Genomic DNA, 17,983 nt, shown 5'->3' with positions numbered 1-17,983 from the left:
CAATTTGGCCGGGCAGCCAGCTCTAGGAAGAGTCTTGGTGGTTCCAAACTTATTCCATTTAAGAATGATGGAAGCCACTGTGTTCTTGGGGGCCATCAATGCTGCAGACATTTTTTGTTACCCTTCCCCCGATCTCGACACAATCATGTCTCGGAGCTCTACGGACAATTCCTTCCTCCTTCATGGCTTGGTTTTTGCTCTGACATGCAATGTCAACGGTGGGACCTTATAGAGACAGATGTGCCTTTCCATATCAATTGAATTTACCACAGGTGGACTCCAATCAAGTTGTAGAAACATCTCAAGGATGATCAATTGAAACATGATGCACCTGAGCTCAATTTCGAGTCTCATAGCAAAGGGTCTGAATACTTTCCGAATGCACTGACTATATGTATGTGTATATATACACATATACATACATACATACATACATACATACATACATACATACATACATACATACATACATACATACATACATACATACATACATACATACATATACAGTTGAAGTCGGAAGTTCACATACACTTATGTTGGAGTCATTAAAACTGGTTTTTCAACCACTCCACAAATTTCTTGTTAACAAACTATAGTTTTGGCAAGTCGGTTAGGACATCTACTTTGTGCATGACACAAGTAATTCTTCCAACAATTGTTTACAGACAGATTATTTCACTTATAATCCACTGTATCACAATTCCAGTGGGTCAGAAGTTTACATACAAAGTTGACTGTGCCTTTAAACAGCTTGGAAAATTCCAGAAAAGTATGTAATGACTTTAGAAGCTTCTGATAGGCTAATTGACAACATTTGAGTCAATTGGAGGTGTACCTGTGGATGTATTTCAAGGCCTACCTTCAAACTCAGTGCTTCTTTGTTTGACATCATGGGAAAATCAAAAGAAATAAGCCAAGACCTCAGAATTTTTTTTGTAGACCTCCACAAGTCTGGTTCATCCTTGGGAGCAATTTCCAAACGCCTGAAGGTACCACATTCATCTGTACAAACAATAGTATGCAAGTAAAAACACCATGGGACCACGCAGCCGTCATACCGCTCAGGAAGGAGACGCGTTCTGTCTCCTAGAGATGAACGTACTTTGGTGCGAAAAGTGCAAACCAATCCCAGAACAACAGCAAAGGACCTTGTGAAGATGCTGGAGGAAACAGGTACAAAAGTATCTATATCCACAGTAAAACAAGTCTTATATATATCGACATAACCTGAAAGGCCGCTCAGCAAGGAAGAAGCCATTGCTCCAAAACCGCCATAAAAAAGCCAGACTACGGTTTGCAACTGCACATGGGGACAAATATCGTAACTTTTGGAGAAATGTCCTCTGGTCTAATGAAACAAAAATATAACTGTTTGGCCATAATGACCATCCTTATGTTTGGAGGAAAAAGGGGAGCTCTTGCAAGCCGAAGAAAACCATCCCAACCGTGAAGTACGGGGGTGGCAGCATCATACTGTGGGGGTGCTTTGCTGCAGGAGGGACTGGTGCACTTCACAAAATAGATGGCATCATGAGGAAGGAAAATTATGTGGATATATTGAAGCAACATCTCAAGACATCAGTCAGGAAGTTAAAGCTTGGTCGCAAATGGGTCTTCCAAATGGACAATGACCCCAAGCACACTTCCAAAGTTGTGGCAAAATGGCTTAAGGACAACAAAGTCAAGGTATTGGAGTGGCCATCACAAAGCCCTGACCTCAATCCTATAGAAAATGTGTGGGCAGAACTGAAAAAGCATGTGTGAGCAAGGAGGCCTACAAACCTGACTCAGTTACACCAGCTCTGTCAGGAGGAATGGGACAAAATTTACCCAACCTATTGTGGGAAGCTTGTGGAAGGCTACCCGGAACGTTTGACCCAAGTTAAACAATTTAAAGGCAATGCTACCAAATACTAATTGAGTGTATGTAAATTTCTGACCCACTGGGAATGTGATGAAATAAATAAAAGCTGAAATAAATCATCCTCACTACTATTATTCTGACATTTCACATTCTTAAAATAAAGTGGTGATCCTAGCTGACCTAAAACAGGGAATATTTACGAGGATTAAATGTCAGGAATTGTGAAAAACTGAGTTTAAATGTATGTAAACTTCTGACTTCAACTGTATGTATATATGTATGTCTGTATATACAGTTGAAGTCGGAAGTTTACATACACTTAGTTTGGAGTCATTAAAACTCGTTTTTCAACCACTGCACAAATTTATTGTTAACAAACTATAGTTTTGGCAAGTCGGTTAGGACATCTACTTTGTGCATGACACAAGTAATTCTTCCAACAATTGTTTACAGACAGATTATTTCACTTAAAATTCACTGTATCACAAATCCAGTGGGTGAGAAGTTTACATACACTAAGTTGACTGTGCCTTTAAACAGCTTGGAAAATTCCAGAAAATGATGTCATGGCTTTAGAAGCTTCTGATAGGCTAATTGGCATAATTTGAGTCAATTGGAGGTGTACCTGTGGATGAATTTCAAGATAGAAACACAAGCAAATTCGCTGCACCTGCGATAACATCCGCAAATCTGTGTACACGACCAATAAACTTTGATTTGATAAAACAATTTGGTGATTATCCTATAATTAGCCTGTTACTGCTCTGTGTGGCCTGACTTGTCGGTGATTATTCTAAGCACCGGTGTCACAACCACACGTCATTCTTTTCGCCCTGTAGCCAAAGAGTGATGTTAAGGAAGCCAGTGAAGGCTTGGAGATCTGATGTTAAGGAAGGCAGTGAAGGCTTGGAGATCTGATGTTAAGGAAGGCAGTGAAGGCTCGGAGATCGACAGTATAAATGCATCAACACACAATGAAATACACTGTTTGGGTTGAAATGGTAGGAAAGATATCAATTATGGCTTGAACATGAATAATAAAAATATAAGTAGGTGTCTGGGATACTACATAATATAAATAAATATTCACAAACACAGTTTAAATATGGGGGAAATGTATCTGTGTTTGAGACAGTGCATTAATGTCACTGGTTTTGGCTGTTCTCTCACGTTTCTGACACCTCTCTATCGGAAGAGCTTCCTTTTCCTTGCCTTGGTTTGTCGGCAGTCATTTTATGTGCATTTTTTTTTTGTCCGGCATGCTTTTATCGTCCTTCCCTTTAAGACGGATGAAACGTTGTTACATATCTCGGTGAATAGCGCTTGATAACATCTCTAGGTGAAGAGTCAGCTGATAGAAATGTAGGCTATCGGTGAAGATTACTCTGACATTTTCATATAAAGACCTTGATTGAGCAGCGTCGGCGGAAGGAAGAGAAGAGAGGGAGAGAACGAGAGGAGTGTGTCATTGTAACAACCGAAGTCTAGCCTACAGTACGGTAACGTAACTGATTGTAGCCATTGATTGCATGCATTTGATACAGTGTAGCCAGATTCTATGGCCGGCCAGGAAAAACTAGCCTATTCACCTGAAAGTTCACATTTAAAGATGGCCGATTAGCCTACTGATAAGGATATTAGTGAGATCAATTGTGACGATCGTGGGTGTTTTTCTTCTGTCAGGCTATTGGATATTTTCCTGCATCTGCTTTTTAAGTGTGTGTGTGTGTGTGTGTGTGTGTGTGTGTGTGTGTGTAGCTGATATGTATTAAAAACAGGAAGGAAGATAATTATTTTGTTTTAATAGCTTTTGGTGACAAATTGTGAGGCTATGCATATATAATATGTTCATAGTGTGTTCTGAAACATGGGCCGACAGATGTTCCTATGCAGTACAGTACACAGTCGACTCCCTTAGGGGATTGGGTGAATACACTGCGGTTTCCTGAATGGGGAATGACTGCAGTTTCCCATTGTTGTCATTTAGCTCATAATGGTCTGCTCTGAGCTGACCCTTTACATAACTAAACTCAAATGGCACCCTATTATATATTTGGGATGCACCCGAGGTCATGGGGAGTCCAGTATGAGATCAACTACTGCAGTGTGTGCTGTAGATTCTTTGCTCTAATTCTCTCATTTCACCTGAAGACCCACCGCTACAGCGTGTGTGTGTGTGTGTGGGGGGGGGTGGAAAAGGACTAGGGTGGACTGTAAGCTATGTTCAGGACTGTTGCTGCCACCATGGACTGTAAGCTAGGTTCAGGACTGTTGCTGCCACCATGGACTGTAAGCTAGGTTCAGGACTGTTGCTGCCACCATGGACTGTAAGCTAGGTTCAGGACTGTTGATGCCACCATGGACTGTAAGCTAGGTTCAGGACTGTTGTTGCCACCATGGACTGTAAGCTAGGTTCAGGACTGTTGCTGCCACCATGGACTGTAAGCTAGGTTCAGGACTGTTGCTGCCACCATGGACTGTAAGCTAGGTTCAGGACTGTTGCTGCCACCATGGACTGTAAGCTAGGTTCAGGACTGTTGCTGCCACCATGGACTGTAAGCTAGGTTCAGGACTGTTGCTGCCACCATGGACTGTAAGCTAGGTTCAGGACTGTTGTTGCCACCATGGACTGTAAGCTAGGTTCAGGACTGTTGCTGCCACCATGGACTGTAAGCTAGGTTCAGGACTGTTGCTGCCACCATGGACTGTAAGCTAGGTTCAGGACTGTTGCTGCCACCATGGACTGTAAATTAGGTTCAGGACTGTTGATGCCACCATGGACTGTAAGCTAGGTTCAGGACTGTTGCTGCCACCATGGACTGTAAGCTAGGTTCAGGACTGTTGCTGCCACCATGGACTGTAAGCTAGGTTCAGGACTGTTGCTGCCACCATGGACTGTAAGCTAGGTTCAGGACTGTTGCTGCCACCATGGACTGTAAGCTAGGTTCAGGACTGTTGCTGCCACCATGGACTGTAAGCTAGGTTCAGGACTGTTGCTGCCACCATGGACTGTAAATTAGGTTCAGGACTGTTGCTGCCACCATGGACTGTAAGCTAGGTTCAGGACTGTTGCTGCCACCATGGACTGTAAGCTAGGTTCAGTACTGTTGCTGCCACCATGGACTGTAAGCTAGGTTCAGGACTGTTGATGCCACCGTGGACTGTAAGCTAGGTTCAGGACTGTTGATGCCACCATGGTGCATCGGCCAGAATGCAAATCAGGAGATGGAGCAGGAATCCAGGTTTAGGGGTATCACACACACAGGGGAACACAGGAACGAACAGAGGCACATTGGGGGTTTGGAACGGATGTTTTGCAGGGCTCGTGAGGCCGGTAGGAAAGTTAGGAAGGATGTGGTGGTCTGGGCTTAACATCAAACTGAGGAGACTGCCAGGACTAAAGATAACTAAGGAGTAGGTAGCATATCATTATCATTCTGATGACATGGTATAGTCTCCCGAGTGGTGCAGTGGTCTAAGGCACTGCATCGCAGTGCTAGCTGTGCCACTAGAGATCCTGGTTCGAATCCAGGCTCTGTCGTAGCCGGCCGCGACCGGGAGACCCATGGGGCGGCGCGCAATTGGCCCAGCGTCGTCCAGGGTAGGGGAGGGAATGGCCGGCAGGGATGTAGCTCAGTTGATAGAGCATGGCGTTTGCAACGCCAGGGTTGTGCACTAACTAACTGTAAGTCGCTCTGGATAAGAGCGTCTGCTAAATGACTAAAATGTAAATGTAAATGTATAAGGAAAAACAGAATATTTACATCTCCAACTGTATGACAATATGAGGCCCTTAAAGGGGAACTGCACCCGCTGATTTGGCCTCATTTTTTGGCTTGCTCCTGACAGAAGCCAAATGTGAGTTGGCTTGGGGGTGTGGTTTTGATGAATAAATAGCCTAATGCATGGCTGGCTACAACTGCCTGCATTTACTCCAGACACATTTAGATGAAGGTTGGATCATTCACTTGACCCATATATGGGTTCACTTTAGAGAGGAGCAAAACTTCTCTCCCGACACTTAAGCCACAACATTTGTACAATCAAAATAAACTATCTACATTTGTCATTTTATTTTCTAATGATCTGTCAGTCGGTGAACATGCCTGGGCCAGAATAAATAATAAACACAAGCAGACAAAGGAGACCTTCTAAACAACGCCAAGTAGACCGACTAAACCAACCATATGGTCTCAGCCAAGTAGAGACTAAAACAACCATATGGCCTCAGCCAAGTAGAGACTAAAACAACCATACAGCCTCAGCCAAGTAGACTGACTAAAACAACCATATGGCCTCAGCCAAGTAGAGACTAAAACAACCATATGACCTCAGCCAAGTAGACTGACTAAAACAACCATATGGCCTCAGCCAAGTAGACCGACTAAAACAACCATATGGCCTCAGCCAAGTAGACCGACTAAAACAACCATATGGCCTCAGCCAAGTAGAGACTAAAACAACCATACGGCCTCAGCCAAGTAGACTGACTAAAACAACCATATGGCCTCAGCCAAGTAGGGACTAAAACAACCATATGACCTCAGCCAAGTAGACTGACTAAAACAACCATATGGCCTCAGCCAAGTAGACCGACTAAAACAACCATATGGCCTCAGCCAAGTAGACCGACTAAAACAACCATATGGCCTCAGCCAAGTAGACCGACTAAAACAACCATATGGCCTCAGCCAAGTAGACTGACTAAAACAACCATATGGCCTCAGCCAAGTAGAGACTAAAACAACCATATGACCTCAGCCAAGTAGACTGACTAAAACAACCATATGGCCTCAGCCAAGTAGACCGACTAAAACAACCATATGGCCTCAGCCAAGTAGAGACTAAAACAACCATATGGTCTCAGCCAAGTAGACCGACTAAACCAACCATACGGCCTCAGCCAAGTAGACCGACTAAACCAACCATACGGCCTCAGCCAAGTAGACTGACTAAAACAACCATATGGCCTCAGCCAAGTAGACCAACTAAAACAACCATACGGCCTCAGCCAAGTAGAGACTAAAACAACCATATGGCCTCAGCCAAGTAGACCGACTAAAACAACCATATGGCCTCAGCCAAGTAGACCGACTAAAACAACCATATGGCCTCAGCCAAGTAGACCAACTAAAACAACCATATGGCCTCAGCCAAGTAGACCGACTAAACCAACCATATGGCCTCAGCCAAGTAGAGACTAAAACAACCATATGGCCTCAGCCAAGTAGACCGACTAAAACAACCATATGGCCTCAGCCAAGTAGAGACTAAAACAACCATATGGCCTCAGCCAAGTAGACCGACTAAAACAACCATATGGCCTCAGCCAAGTAGACCGACTAAAACAACCATACGGCCTCAGCCAAGTAGAGACTAAAACAACCATATGGCCTCAGCCAAGTAGAGACTAAAACAACCATATGGCCTCAGCCAAGTAGAGACTAAAACAACCATATGGCCTCAGCCAAGTAGACCGACTAAAACAACCATATGGCCTCAGCCAAGTAGACCAACTAAAACAACCATATGGCCTCAGCCAAGTAGACCGACTAAACCAACCATATGGCCTCAGCCAAGTAGAGACTAAAACAACCATATGGCCTCAGCCAAGTAGAGACTAAACCAACCATATGGCCTCAGCCAAGTAGAGACTAAAACAACCATATGGCCTCAGCCAAGTAGACCAACTAAAACAACCATATGGCCTCAGCCAAGTAGACCGACTAAACCAACCATATGGCCTCAGCCAAGTAGAGACTAAAACAACCATATGGTCTCAGCCAAGTAGAGACTAAAAGAACCATATGGCCTCAGCCAAGTAGAGACTAAAACAACCATATGGCCTCAGCCAAGTAGACCGACTAAAACAACCATATGGCCTCAGCCAAGTAGAGACTAAAACAACCATACGGCCTCAGCCAAGTAGACAGACTAAAACAACCATAAGGCCTCAGCCAAGTAGAGACTAAAACAACCATACGGCCTCAGCCAAGTAGACAGGAAATAATTAGATTTAACAACGATGACTAGCTACGGATTCTGATTCATACATGATGTTTGGAGAAGGGGAGACTTGTGCCCTGAGATGAGTGACTGATTCAGAGCCGCGCGCGTCTGTCAGGGGGGGGGGAATGAGAGCAGACGGAGAGGGGCTTCTTCTAATCCAATCGCTGTGCAGTTTAACCGATACCCCACCCGTTTCTTTACAGACTGAAGAACTAGCCAATAGTTGTTAGGAGCACACCGCGCTTTACACTGTTTGAGTGAAAGAGATGCGTGCTGGCTCATGTTGCAGGTAGCTTAGTGGTTAAGAGCGTTGTGCCAGTCGCTGGTTCTAATCCCCGAGCCGACTAGGTGAAAAATCTGTCGATCTGCCCTTGAGCAAGGCACTTAACCCTAATTGCTCATGTAAGTCGCTCTGGATAAGAGCGTCTGCTAAATGACTAAAATGTAAATGTTAATATGTTTAACTGTCTCATGTTGCAGGTGTTGATATGTTTAACTGGCTCATGATGCAGGTGTTGATATGTTTAACTGTGTCATGTTGCAGGTGTTAATATGTTTAACTGGCTCATGTTGCAGGTGTTGATATGTTTAACTGGCTCATGTTGCAGGTGTTGATATGTTTAACTGGCTCATGTTGCAGGTGTTGATATGTTTAACTGGCTCATGTTGCAGGTGTTGATATGTTTAACTGGCTCATGTTGCAGGTGTTGATATGTTTAACTGGCTCATGTTGCAGGTGTTGATATGTTTAACTGGCTCATGTTGCAGGTGTTGATATGTTTAACTGGCTCATGTTGCAGGTGTTGATATGTTTAACTGTCTCATGTTGCAGGTGTTAATATGTTTAACTGTCTCATGTTGCAGGTGACTGCAGCGCTACAACCATGGACGTAGACGTGGTGAACATGTTTGTCTTGGCGGGAGGAACTCTAGCCCTCCCCATCCTGGCCTTCTTCGCCTCATTCTACATGTGGCCTGCAGCTATCATCCATGTCTACAACTGGTAACAACTGCACTTTCATTAGGGACTCAACCTTATTCATAATAAGGGTTACATGGAGAAAATCGGACTATTCAGAAATGAAAACGGATATTTATATATTTTACCTAAACTCTGAACGCTAGAAAAAAAAATGTTAACAAGTGACCCTCCCCTGTACCCCAAATAATAATTCAAACACAAAGTGGATAGCAGAGAACATATCTACCGTTTACCATCACTCCTAGGACAGACCAGGGCCTTAGATATGCTGTTTTACAAACTGTTCTTCATCCTGTCAGCATCACACGGCAACGCAGGAATGTTGATAGGCTCAGGTCTGAGGGTCAGGAGGTCGTGGGTTCACAGACTACCGTGGACAAGAGCAGGAGTGGAAAGATGTCCTTTATTGTAAAAGCAATTCATGAGTCTATAATCGTATTTGTAGGTTCCGAGGAAAAAAAATGGCCTTTTATTTACAACGTCACGCAATTCTACATCATTTGACAATATTAGCTTAATCTTTTTTACTACCACACAAATTACCGAAATTACAGGCTAAGAATGGACAGAGAGATGGTATTGGTATGTGGTATTTTATTAGGATCCCCATTAGCATCAGTTACTCTTCCTGGGGTCCACACAAAACATGAAACATGACATAATACAGAACATTAATAGACAAGAACAGCTCAACAACAGAACTACATACATTTTAGGCCTGTGTGTTCATCTTATCATATTTCTCCAATGCCAAATCAGTGTCTTATTTGCAGTGAAACTGTGCCTGTTTGCAAATAATTAAATCTGAGACGTCCCTAGGAATCTGAGCGTGGTACTTTCAGAAGTTAGGCCTACCTTTCCACCCCAGACAGAGTAGAGCCTACTGATGCAGAAAAATGTAAGCTTTAACTGTTGGCTACTCTTCTTCCGGGGCTTAACCCAAACGAGAGAAGGTCACAAGTGTTTCCCTAAAAGCTGTCTGGGTTTAAACATCTTCTATTGTACAGAAAGTGAGTAGCTTAATCAATTGATAGTGATATAATTAGATTACTTCCCAAGCAAAGTCAATGTTCTGTCGTCTCGGCTATAGAAGGTTGTACCTCCTGAATGTCAAAGAAACGAAACAATGATAACCCCATATGCATCGGAGTCATGTCTTTCCTGGGTATTTTCTACAGCTTGTTTCTAGCATAAAGCAGTGCGGACGAAAGCGCTGTTATAGATCACTTTATATAATCGGATCTGTTTTATTTTCTTCAAAATCTTAAGCTAACAAATGGTAGGCCTGTGCTTTTTGCCATTTTCTTTAATAAAAGGTAGGCCTATGCCATACCCTCTCATGCCCCCTCAATTCGAGTCCTGGTTGTAACTTAACAGCCCTTCACTGACAGAGAGGTAGGCTATTTAAATAGTGCAGGGTGGGTGGAGGAATTGACTGACACCTCTATGGATATAGCAGCCTTTAGCCTAACAGGAAGGCCTACCTCTTATTTCTTAAATAGGAAGAAATAGGCTGCAACACAAAGCCCTCTTGCTGTTAGTGATTCAAATGAAGACGTTGAAATCAGTGATGCCTACTAGAATTTGCCTACTTTCAGCACCATGAGCTGTCCATTTCCGATGGATTGTGCCACGGCTGCTGCTTCAAGTTTCAGCACCACAACGTAAAGTTAATAGAACCTGGCTTATTGTGAGGTCAATAACTCTGATAAATACATAATGGGCAAGAAACATATTGTTTTTAATCAAATCTATTATAGTAGTAGCAAGATATCAAAGTTGACCTCCGTTCCTCCTTCTCACCTTCGCGCTCTCCTTCTCAAACTGAACAGAACATATAGGCTATAGGCTAGTCCGGCCATTTTTGGGGACTTTTTTTGGCCCAATAAAATAAAATAAACGAAGAATCCCTTGACTCTCCTCCTGAACTGCCTCTGTAGGTCTACAGCATTGGTTAGACGGCACACAACAACGTTTTTGATCAACCAGAGCAGAGCAGGCGCGGGGCTCAGGGTTGGAATATCCACTGCGGTGTGTAATGCAGACTAGGACTGTTATGGTGACCGTATTACCGCCACGCCGGCGGTCACCAGTCATGAAGGCAGTCAAATTCCACGTGACCGTTTAGTCACGGTAACTAGGCTTCTCCAAGCTCTGATGCTGCTGGTCATTAGTATCCTACCAAACTTGTTAACTGCCTGGTACTCAGCACTCTATTGTCCCTCTAATTACTGACAATGCAAATACCCATGAGCTAATGTTGCGCAACGTTTCTATAGGCTGTGCAATTGCGTGAGAAAACAGAGTGATGGCCTCTATTAAAAAGAGGAGGATCCCATCAGCTTTCTATAGGCTAGGCCTACTATATTTATTTCTCAACTTTCCTAATATTAAGCACATTGCTTCTCTTTACAACAGGAGTATAGCCTACCTGGCTGGCATGAAAATGAACCACGGGAAAAGCGTCCTCCATTCGCCACCGGTTTCGAGACCGGTGCATGATAATGGTCCATTCTAAATCAATACAAATTTCACACACATATTATTTAGTATATGTAAAGACAAGATTAAATCAAGAATAGTCTGATGGGTGACTATCAGCCTATCACTTGTGAATTATATATTATCACTTGTGAATGATGCCCAGCGTAAGAAACAATGCCTTTTTCTCATGTTGCCTAGCCCATAGGCCTATATGTTTTAATAAGGTTTGTATCACAACTAAAGTGGCCAAATAACGTTTTAAAATTAAGCACATGAATCCGCTTTACAAGGGGTTTAGAGCCTAACCGGCATACATAAGCAGCGCGTGAGTTTCAAGTTTGGGGAAGATACATTTCACCATAGAAATGCACCTTTATAATAAAAGCATTACATGCATAATCGCATTTGCGGTCACTTTTGATAATGGTGTTTTCCCACTAATGGAACATTCGCGCTTATAGCCTACTGCCGTGTGAGCATTGCTGTGCTTATAATGTGAAGAAATAGCCTAATAGTTTATCAACATTTTAAGCTAAACGTTCTGATCTGTTGTGTCAGTCACATTGCGAAAAAATAAGAGAAATGGTTGTATTAATTTGGGATCTATCGCATCCCACAACTGTCCCAGACTATGTTTGGAATATTTATTTATCTCACAGAATAGAATAGGTTGACTTTTGTACTATGGGGGTTAGTAGATTGACATAGGCTAGTGCTTTTGCTGTTCGTCAGGCCAACTCATCTTGTTGGCTGACGAAAAGTAAATGTGGACAGTTTTTCCAATATCTTCAATATGCACCTTGGAATTGGATAAGGACGCGCACAGTTGCGTCCCCGATGGGTCTGTCTTCACGTGTAGCCTGTGAGAAAGACCCGATCACGTGACGGAGAGCCGTGTGAGTGAGAGGCTCTTTGGAGCTCGATGGAGAGCAGGGCACGACAAAGTGATGGATTATTTAGCATTTGGCATTACAGCCACAAAGGGGATGCCGGCGGGAAATTCTAGGCATTATCAAGTGCTTGTCAAATTGTGAATGAGAGACTGATGAAGTGTGTACAGCCTGCGCAAAAAAACAAAGCAGAGCTCACGCCTTTCAAGTGACTTTTTTCAAATCATCATTAGAATCGCATCATGCAGCCTTAAAATCTATTAAAAATCAAAACATATAGCCCAACGTTTGTAGAACAACTAAAGTTACATTAATAACTCTAAATTAAGCATTTAGGAGTACCTATTTCTTTGTTAACCGCTCAACACAGAATAGCCGCATGTTCCCACTCCCTCAAACCGTTTGGAGAAAATATCCTTTCTATTTTATTCAGCTTTGTTCAATTGTATTCTTCATACTATAAAATAATATAAAATAATGCCATGGAATTTGGCATAACCACATCAGGACCTAACATAAGGACAACTCAGAGTATGCTATTCTGTTCTTCTGAAATAGACTACATTTTCTTCATATCATGCTTCTTTAGACCTGTCTAAAATAAATAATGGATTTAGTGTGATGGTGTAGGCTATATCACATGGATTTATTAGACTTTTTAACATGTAGATGTTCCAAAGGGCATCAGTGGCTTGTAGTCTATGTGTGGAAGCCAGAAGATGCTAAATGTGTTTATGTTAATTAACGGACAATTACCGTGAGACCGACAGATATTTGCATGACGATCACCGGCTGATGAAATTTGGTGACCGCCACAGCCCTATCGCAGACTAGTTGTATTTACACCGTCCCAGCAGCTATCTTAGAAATAGAACTTTGCTCTGTGCTTCTCCCAGCATGCACTTCGTAGCCTATAGCCTATGGATCATTTGACTGAGAACACACTAAATAGCCTATAGACACTTGATATTGCGCGCCCAGCGGAGCATCAGATGAAGGGTGGCATCTGGCACACATCCATATATAGCCTGATAAGCTACTAATTCTAACACACTGAGAAATATTGACATTTCATCAATTACAAATTACATAACCCTCCCCCTACATAACCCCCCCATAACCCTCCCCTGGACTAGATTTTTTAAAAAAAATACTAAACCCTCCCCTTGACTGAAATTGAAAAAGCATGACCCTCCCCCATTTGACCCTCCCAAAGTGAAATCATTTTGACATGGGTGGAATTTAATGTGTTTGTTACATATAATTTTTACATTGGGGAGTTCCCATAGTGATTGGTTTCCTATTTCCACCCTTGACAATACTCAAACATGACCTTTGCCCTATTTCTAATCTAGTGGAGTAAAGGCCACCCAGTACAGTAGGATTATCTGAAGGCCATACAAAAGAGTACAGATGCCGTATCTTAATTTGATCCTCCCTGTTGTAGGAATTTTCCTGCACAGCAGGAAATGCAAGATTGTACTGTGTTTGAGGTTTAAAAAGCCTGATAAAGCTAGTAATTTCCACACAAAAAAATATCTGACTTGATTTGACCTAATGAAAAATGTATCAACTCCTACAAAAATGTCCATTCATTATAATCCTCATAATAATTCACAAAACTGGGTCAAATTAAGTTAGGGCATCTGTACAGCAGAATTACCTTCTGCCACCTGACCTGTGGACTGACTAGACAGAACGGAGAGGCCCTCTAGCTGTCCTCTTCCATACGATCCTGTCACTAAAGGCTGCTTTGGGGACTTGGCTCTGGCTGGGAGTGTTGTGTTGAATCACTCCTCCAAGGTCAATAGTACGGTCTTAGATGAACATTGTTCACACATACACCACGCAGACACTTTTTTCCTTTATTCAGTCTGTCCCGGGGGAAGCAGAATCACCAGAGCTATTTTGGTATTGCAGTAGCTTAGTGGGCAGCGGTCTAAAGCTGAACAATCTTTCTGTAAGGAGAGGAGCAAGAAAGAGCTAGCAGGGTGGGGGTGGGGGGGGGTGATTTAAATCTGCAAAGCCTTTCAAAGTCACAGAGTAGCTCTGAGTAGATCAGAAATGATCTTAACCCTCCCCTTTTAGGCCTATAGGCTATTTCACGAGTATGAAACCATCACAGTCAGAAAAGGTGAGGAATTTATTCTGCAATGATCATGGAAATAAAATAAATAATAGGAAATAGATGCCTATTTCTAATTATTTTAGAATGCAAACAATTGCATATTGTTATTATATTATACAGCTACCTGTCCTTAATCTTCCACCCCCTCCCTCCTCACTCTCTGCGGAATACTTTGTCAACCACTTTGAAAATGAGGTTGACGACGTCCGCTCCTCATTCACTCAGCCTATTGAGTCCACTGGTCCCACTCACACAGAACTACCCTACGCCTTGAGGTCCGGTCCGCCCGACAACCTGCCCGCTTGACCCTGTCCCCTCCTCCCATTCTTCACTTCCCTCATCAACTCATCCCTGACTACTGGCTGCGTTCCCTCTGACTTCAAAATGGCCAGAGTCGCCCCCCCCCCCTCAAGAAACCAACACTCGACTCCTCTCACATCAAAAACTACAGACAGGTATCTTTTCTTTATTTTCTTTCCAAAACACTTGAGCTTGCCGTCTCTGACCAACTCTCTCGCTATCTCTCTCTGAGCGATCTTCTTGACCCTAACCAGTCAGGCTTCAAGACGGGTCACTCAACCGAGACTGCTCTTCTCTGTGTCACAGAGGCTCTCCACACTGCCAAAGCCGACTCTCCTCTCCTCTGTTCTCATCCTGCTAGATCTATCCGCTGCCTTCGACACCGTGAACCATCAGATCCTCCTCTCCACCCTCTCAGGGCTGGATGTCTCATGCCCTGCAAATTCTTGGATTGCATCCTACCTGGCAGGCTGCTCCTACCAGGTGACGTGGAGAGGATTATTGTCTACACCACGTACTCTCACTACTGGTGTTCCCCAGGGCTCGGTTCTAGATCCTCTCCTCTTCTCTCTATACACCAAGCACTGACACCCAGGTGGCGACATGCATCTCTGCGTGCCTGGCAGATATCTCAACTTGGATGTACATTTTTTACATTTACATTTTTAGTCATTTAGCAGACGCTCTTATCCAGAGCGACTTACAGTTAGTGAATACATATATATATATATATTTTTTTTTATACTTGCCCCCCGTGGGAATCGAACCCACAACCCTGGCATTGCAAACGCCATGCTCTATCAACTGAGCTACATCCCTGCCGGCCATTCCCTCCCCTACCCTGGACGACGCTGGGCCAATTGTGCGCCACCCATGAGTCTCCCGGTCGCGGCCGGCTACGACAGAGCCTGGATTCGAACCAGGATCTCTAGTGGCACAGTTAGCACTGCGATGCAGTGCCTTAGAACACTGCGCCACTCAGGAGATGTCACCACCTCAACAACACGGAGCTGCTCTTCCTCCCGGGGAAGGCCTGCCCGCTCCAAGACCTCTCCATCACGGTTGACTACTCTACGGTGTCCCCCTCCCAGAGTGCAAAGAACCTTGGCGTGACCCTGGACAACACCCTGTCGTTCTCTGCAAACATCAAAGCAGTGACTCGCTGCTGCAGGTTCATGTTCTACAACATCCGTAGAGTGCGACCCTACCTCACACAGGAAGCAGCGCAGGTCCTAATCCAGGCACACGTCATCTCCCATCTGGATTACTGTAACTCTCTGTTGGCTGGGCTCCCTGCTTGTGCCATCAAACCCCTGCAACTTACCCAGAATGCTGCAGCCCGCCTGGGGTTCAACCTTCCCAAGTTCACCAATGTCAACCCACTCCTCCGCACACTCCACTGGCTTCCAGTCGAAGCTCTCATCCACTACAAGACCATGGTGCTTGCCTACGGAGCAGCAAGAGGAACTGCCCCTCCCTACCTTCAGGCTATACTCAAACCCTACACCCTGACCCAAGTACTCCGTCCTGCCACCTCTGGTTTCTTGGCCCTCCCACCCCTATGGGAGGCCAGCTCCCGCTCAGCCCAGTCCAAGCTCTTCTCTCTGTCCTGGCACCCCAATGGTGGAACCAGCTTCCCCCTGAAGCTATGACAGCAGTGTCCCTTCCCATCTTCCAAAAACATCTGAAATCCTACCTCTTCAAAGAGTATCTTAAATAATCCCACACTGGTCTAATTATGGTTGGGTTTTATCAGACGCATTAAGCTTGGCTTTAACTCCCTGGTTGGTCTTTATCAGACACAAAGCTTGGCTTTAACTCCCTGGTTGGTCTTTATCAGACACAAAGCTTGGCTTTAACTCCCTGGTTGGTCTTTATCAGACACAAAGCTTGGCTTTAACTCCCTGGTTGGTCTTTATCAGACACAAAGCTTGGCTTTAAGTCCCTGGTTGGTCTTTATCAGACACAAAGCTTGGCTTTAACTCCCTGGTTGGTCTTTATCAGACACAAAGCTTGGCTTTAACTCCCTGGTTGGTCTTTATCAGACACAAAGCTTGGCTTTAACTCCTTTGACTTGACCAAGGTCTGAGTTAAACACTTCCTTGTACTCTACAGGATCTTCTATCTTATTCACTTTTTACCAATCTAGGTTTATCACTTGGATCCAGTTGCCTCCCATCAGTGCTTGTCCCTTTATCTTGTAGCTGTTGCTTTACCACATTCAACATTGACCTTTATTTTCCCTCAGTACTTCTAGAGGCTGATCTGTAAACGTTTTCAGTATAATGTTACTAGGCTGAAGTTTTACATCACTAAACTTTGCCCGATATAAACACTCAGAAATGTCAACCTCCATTATGGTATGGTTTCACCCCATTACACTGGACCATTACATGGTTTGCTTTCACATCGAAGAGCTCTAATTCAGTTGTATCCTCTGCTGCTGTCCACAGCCAAGACACAGCTCCTAGGCACTCTGCTGCTGTCCACAGCCAAGCTTCTTCTCCTTTGTCAATCAAGTTCATTTCTTGTCCGCTCTTTGAGTGTGATGTCTGGGGCATAGACCTCTCACTGACCTGCTGACTCTCATGCTTTTCGACAGAGTCCTTCTTCTTGCAGGCTCTCTCCAGAGGTCCACTTTTCTTGCAGAAACAACACTGGAACTCCTTATAACGGCAGTCCCCAGCTGAATGTGCCACTCCGCTACTCGATACAAGCCCTTTATGTCCATTGGGGATGGGGGTTACGCAACAAGCCCTTTACAGTGGGGGAAAAAAGTATTTAGTCAGCCACCAATTGTGCAAGTTCTCCCACTTAAAAAGATGAGAGAGGCCTGTAATTTTCATCATAGGTACACGTCAACTATGACAGACAAAATGAGAAAAAAAAATCCTGAAAATCACATTGTAGGATTTTTAATGAATTTATTTGCAAATTATGGTGGAAAATAAGTATTTGGTCAATAACAAAAGTTTCTCAATACTTTGTTATATACCCTTTGTTGGCAATGACACAGGTCAAACGTTTTCTGTAAGTAAGGTTTTCACACACTGTTGCTGGTATTTTGGCCCATTCCTCCATGCAGACCTCCTCTAGAGCAGTGATGTTTTGGGGCTGTCGCTGGGCAACACGGACTTTCAACTCCCTCCAAAGATTTTCTGGCTAGGCCACTCCAGGACCTTGAAATGCTTCTTACGAAGCCACTCCTTCGTTGCCCGGGCGGTGTGTTTGGGATCATTGTCATGCTGAAAGACCCAGCCACGTTTCATCTTCAATGCCCTTGCTGATGGAAGGAGGTTTTCACTCAAAATCTCACGATACAT

General features: G+C 43.9%; 1 protein-coding gene across 4 annotated transcripts in view; it reads left to right on the top strand.

The window, feature by feature from the left end:
- The first annotated feature begins 3,134 nt into the window (after positions 1 to 3,134).
- The window catches only part of abhd6a (abhydrolase domain containing 6, acylglycerol lipase a), a 37,003-nt gene continuing 22,154 nt past the window's right edge, over positions 3,135 to 17,983 (top strand). For 2 of the 4 annotated variants that reach the window (XR_014613638.1, XR_014613639.1), the window contains exons 1-2: positions 3,155 to 3,361; positions 8,741 to 8,879. Coding sequence is in view for 2 of the 4 variants with exons in the window: in XM_084167396.1 (XP_084023522.1) it covers positions 8,761 to 8,879 (119 nt within the window). In the remaining 2 variants the exon portion in view is untranslated. Of the gene's footprint in view, positions 3,367 to 8,740; positions 8,880 to 17,983 lie in introns of all 4 variants that reach the window. The other 2 variants (XM_084167396.1, XM_084167397.1) reach the window with 2 other exon arrangements.

This window comes from Coregonus lavaretus (assembly GCF_964263955.1).
Source record: "Coregonus lavaretus genome assembly, chromosome: 8".
Classification (NCBI taxonomy): Eukaryota; Metazoa; Chordata; class Actinopteri; order Salmoniformes; family Salmonidae; genus Coregonus; species Coregonus lavaretus.
The sequence above is the reverse complement of the archived record's forward strand: the minus strand, read 5'-3'. Positions and strand labels throughout refer to the sequence as shown.